Below are 5,073 nucleotides of genomic sequence, written 5' to 3' on the forward strand. Positions count from 1 at the left end.
CTAGCACTATATATATCTATATATATTACATATGATGTCCATAAACTATACAAGAAAATATAAAGTTAAATAAAGGGACACAGACATGGATGGACTGAGGGGCAATCGGCTCCCCTAAACTTTCATGTCTTCAGATAATATACATAATCTATTTAATTTCCATGAAGTTTCTAGAGTCACCCCATATATATATTACCATTTTCCCTTTAAAGATCTCGGCCCCCTTAATCCAAATCCTTGGTTCGTCCTGAACACAGGTAGTTTCATAAATAAATATCATATTTAGAGTCAGAACCTTTTAGTTATCATGTGAATGTCTGCATATACTACTAGGCCTAGTACACTACACCTCCTTTCTTACTTCTATTGTTATCTAAACTCATGCAAATAAAATTTGCTCACATGTAGCATAATATTCATGTTTCAAGAATACCTAATAGATGAAACCGCGATCAATAAAGGTCGATTATAGCGGTTCGATACTTGTTCCCCTTATATAAGGCCTTGTGTTTGAGTATTGAGACTGAAGAAAATTATTGATTATGAGAATTTACCCTTTACTGGATCGATATGGTTTAAACTGGATTAGTTAGAATCCGCTAAGTTTTCCGATATCTGCGTACACAATGAAAAATAAATGAAACCATCGGTCATCTGGTGGACTGTGTCGTAGTTGAATATTATCCACGGCAACAGTTTAACTCTTTTTTTTTCCAGAGATTGAGGAAAATATCAAGGGTAAACTACAAAGATTTTCACAAATGACACTAAGCCTAATTCTTAGAAAAAACTGACCCTTTCCTCCCTTGAGTTTTCTTTACTGCCCCTTAGCCTCATTCTTAGGAAAAATTGACACACTCCCCCATTTGAGTATGTTGACTAATACCTTTGGAATATTCCGTGAAATATCCCATTAACTTTTGGGTAAATTGCACTGGTGGTCAAAAAATTTTTATAAATGTTTCAATATGGTACAAATTTTTTTTTATTACTTGATGGTACAAAATGTTTCAAAATTGTTTCAGTATAGTACAAATCGTCATCTTGCCGTTGACGCTGTCAAATCGACGTTGATGGTGCAAAATCAGTTTTTGTGGGACGTTATATGATAGTGCAAAATGTTTTGAAATTGTAACTTAATAGTACAAAATGTTTTACGTAAGTTACATGATGGTGCAAAATTTACAAATCTTGTCAATGACAGCTTGATAACGTCAATAGCGAAATGACGGTTTGTAGTATACTGAAACAATTTCGAAACATTTTGTACCATCAAGTAGCAAAAAAAACTTTTTGTACCACATTGAAACATTTGTAAAACTTTTTGGACCACCAGTACAATTTATCCTTAACTTTTATAAGTATTTCAATTTTTTTATAAAACTTAAATAAAATAATAATAATAACAAACAAAGAAGTTGTGGGCCTTGCTGAGGGGATAGTGATCGAAGGGAACCCTCAATGACCACTGACAACCATATTGAGGAGGTTGTGACCACCATGACTGCTCTGTCTTTATTTATGCATTATTTTAAGTTTTATTATTGATTCATTTTGAAAATCTGAAATTATTAAAAAAGTTAATCAGAATATTTCACGGAATATGTCTTATGGATTCTTGATGAAAATGCTAGTGGCCTCGTCGGTGACAATCATTCCATCATGACTAACATACTTTTTCTGTCTCTAATTTATTATTTTTAAAATTTTGAAATTACTAAAAATTAACCAAAATGTTTTGAGAATATTCTAATTCTGGTCAGTGACCACTGAGAGCCTGGCAGCGGCCAGTAAATCCGGTGCATGCAAAACGGTTATAAGCTTGAATCCATAGGGTACAAACTTGGCATAATGAAATATTTAGGGTCCAAAGTAGTCGAACGAAAAAGTTTAGGGCGCAAAACAAAATTTACGAAATTTGCCCGGCAGAGCGCCTTGAGGTCTTTCATGATTTGTCCGCCTCTCCGACTGCTTGGTGGTCTGCCCGTATAAATAAAGACAGTGACTTCCTCTGCGCTTGCTCTAACGTCCACAAACGGAACGTAACCTTCTCATCTTTCCCTCTCTATCGCCTCCCCTCTCTATATATGGCACTTCGGCGGACGCCGGTGAGCTGTCTCATCTTCGGCGGCCATCGAGCAGGTTCTCAGCTGGCCTTGACTTTAGGGAATCTCGCGTTCTCTGATGGGGCCGAATGCGGTATCCATCTCCACCACGAGTATCACACCTCCCCTGATGCTACCGCCAGGGAGGTCTTCCGGCGTTTCCTCCAGCGGCGGATGCTGAACAACCAGCCTGCCCAGAGGCCACCAGACCTCATCTCCATCCCAGTTGGGGAGAAGCTCCGAGAGAAGCTGCGAGGCATCAGCATTCCAGTGGGCGACCGGCTCTGGCTCCGTGGTCTCTCGCCTCTGGCAACGCCGGTCGTTGGTGGTCCAATAGGTGAACTGTCGGTTGACGATGCACGGAAAGTACTAAAACTATCTCTGCTGCTGAAGCTGACCGCGAGGCTCAGGGAGCTGCCAGAGAGCTCCATTTCATACGGCGAGCTGGTGAGGATATGTTCCGAAGCCTGCGGCGGTGATGGAGATAAGGCGGTCGAGCTCGCGAGGGCGCTGGACAAGTCGGCAAACATCATCATTCTAGGCGATTCAGTATTTCTGAAACCTGAGCAGGTATATGAAACTGTAAGCTTGAAATTAAGCACTACTTTCCGAATTATTTGGTTTCATTTTTATAATCAATTATCTTCCCATTTTTCGTTAAGTTTTTTTTAATTATATTTTCCATTATTTTTTTAATTTCATGAAATATAAAACTGATTTCAAAAAGTTCCCAAAAAAAAAAAATGTGGCCTCCTCGAGCACACTATCGACCTTTCTAGCGCAGTGATAGCCTGCATTAGGCCCCGGCCAAGACCCCTCTATGTCCCTATTATCACTAGAGCACGAAATAGTTGGGAACCCAACATTGATCAACACTACCTCAATCGAGGTCGGCCCCTTTGAGACCATCAACAATTAGCGCAAAGGTGCTATTTTTAATTTTGAAAGTATATGCTTAAATTTATAACAACTTTCAATTTAGGAGAAACTAAATAGTAGTGACTTTTATTTAAAAATTTTCCCAAATGGATTCAACTATAAAACATGGACTCGTGTTGATCCAACGATCATGTTCTCATGAATGGTCCATGAACTAGCTACATTCCGTGTAAAGCCTAATGAGACTCGTAAATTCAAACTTACCCAACTCACTCATTTATTTATCGGATTAATCACATGAAGCATATAACTTATATCTGTCAGTGGAAAATGGAAAAAAATTCACTTGGACCTGTGACTCATCAAGATAGAGTTCTTAGTGGGTTGATTCTACCAGGGATTTGCTAATCACTGCAAGCCCCTCATGGACCATGCCCGACCGACACCAAGACGAGAAGTATTCTCAATCAAATAAGTTAAGAACGCCTCGCTTTCGTCGGAAAAAAAAAAGAAAAAAAAAAAGAAGAGATTTATGGTTTGGAAAGCTCAATTTGACTGAATGGGTCTTCAGGTGGCCAAATCAATTGAGGCCCTGATGTCCCAGACCATTCCCAAGCCCAACGACCCAAGGAGGTACCAGCTCGAGCGGATGGAGAGGCAGAAGGCGGAGATTGACTGGCGGGCCAGGGCCCAGGTGAGGGCGGAGCTCTGCGGCGGGCTAGGCCTCGTGGTGGCCCAGACGCTGGCCTTCATGAGGCTGACCTTCTGGGAGCTGAGCTGGGACGTGATGGAGCCCATCTGCTTCTTCGCCGCCTCCCTCCACTTCGCCGCCGCCTACGCCTTCTTTCTCTGCACCTCCGTCGAGCCCTCCTTCCAGGGCTACTTCGAGCAGCGGTTCAGGACCAAGCAGCGGAAGCTCATGGCCGCTCATGGCTTCGATCTCGAGATGTACAACCGCCTCCGTCGCCTTTTCTATCCCGAGCCGGGCAGCAAATATAGTCCGGTAGGAAGTTTTTCTCGCGCTGTAGTTTGCAGCGAATAGGGCGGGAGATGGAAGGAAGCTTTCGAGGAAAGTGGAAACAAAAAGAGCTCTAGTTCTCAACATGCATGTCATGTGTAGATTAGAAAGGTTAAATACATCATATAATTTTAAGTCCCGAGCTTAACAAATTTGAACATCCTCTGTGTACGTTATCAAGGTCTATACCATCTCCCATCACAAGACGCAAAGTTCCTCCCGAAGGCTGTCCTATAATCGCAAGGGAGCCTCATAAGATGTTGGACGATACACGACTTTGCCGAACCTCCCTCCCGGCGCGCGATCATCGTCAACGCCGTAAAGACTTCGGATCATGTAAAAATATGGGCCCGGGAAAGAGAACAGTATGGACCCGACTGCCAGTTACATGTTGCAGCATATCATGATGGGCTGGGTCCAGTATGAGCCCTTACGAGCTCATACAGATTCGCTTTCTCTGGACATTATCATTCAAATGGGCCATTACCCTTTGCTTTTTCTGCACTCTCCAAGGTCCCCATTATTCATTAACTAACCATCAATGATATGATACCGGTCCGGGTCTACTCCTTCTATATACCGAGAGCTCAATAGCTTCGACCCGGAAGTAGTATATGTATCGGTGGCATCATGTAGCCGTTGATAGCTAGTTGGTACTATCTCAGTTCGATGAAAACATATAAAAAAAGAAGTAAATTCATGCAGTAATAGTTTTCAGCTCCAAATATTTGGTTTCAGTGGTCCAACGCTCAATCGTATCACGATGTGCAATCGAAAATCTCAGTGGTTGCTATCCCTATCCTAAAATATATATTCCGAATGCAGGGGACCGGGATCCGATTTGATAATTTAGGGTCAACTTCAGATGGAGTAAAAGAGAATCATGGAGGAGGTTTGGTGACCGCTCAGCTTCAGTCATCCCCCGAAAGCAACAATTGGACTAAAAAGCCTACAAATATCAAACATTCTATCATAATCATCAAACAAACTGATCTGACCCACGACGCTCTGGTTGATTAATATAATGCAGGCTGTCCAAACTTAAAATTACCATAAACGTATACGTTTCAT

General features: G+C 41.7%; 1 protein-coding gene across 1 annotated transcript; it reads left to right on the forward strand.

Moving 5' to 3' along the window:
- The first annotated feature begins 1,957 nt into the window (after nucleotides 1-1,957).
- LOC116197973 (calcium uniporter protein 4, mitochondrial-like) lies at nucleotides 1,958-4,162 on the forward strand. The gene is made up of 2 exons (XM_031528265.1): nucleotides 1,958-2,675; nucleotides 3,556-4,162. The coding sequence occupies exons 1-2, from the start codon at nucleotides 2,088-2,090 to the stop codon at nucleotides 4,024-4,026; spliced, it is 1,059 nt and encodes a 352-aa protein (XP_031384125.1). The 5' UTR covers nucleotides 1,958-2,087; the 3' UTR covers nucleotides 4,027-4,162.
- Nucleotides 4,163-5,073: the final 911 nt, after the last annotated feature.

Source organism: Punica granatum, chromosome 1 (assembly GCF_007655135.1).
Source record: "Punica granatum isolate Tunisia-2019 chromosome 1, ASM765513v2, whole genome shotgun sequence".
Lineage (NCBI taxonomy): Eukaryota > Viridiplantae > Streptophyta > Magnoliopsida > Myrtales > Lythraceae > Punica > Punica granatum.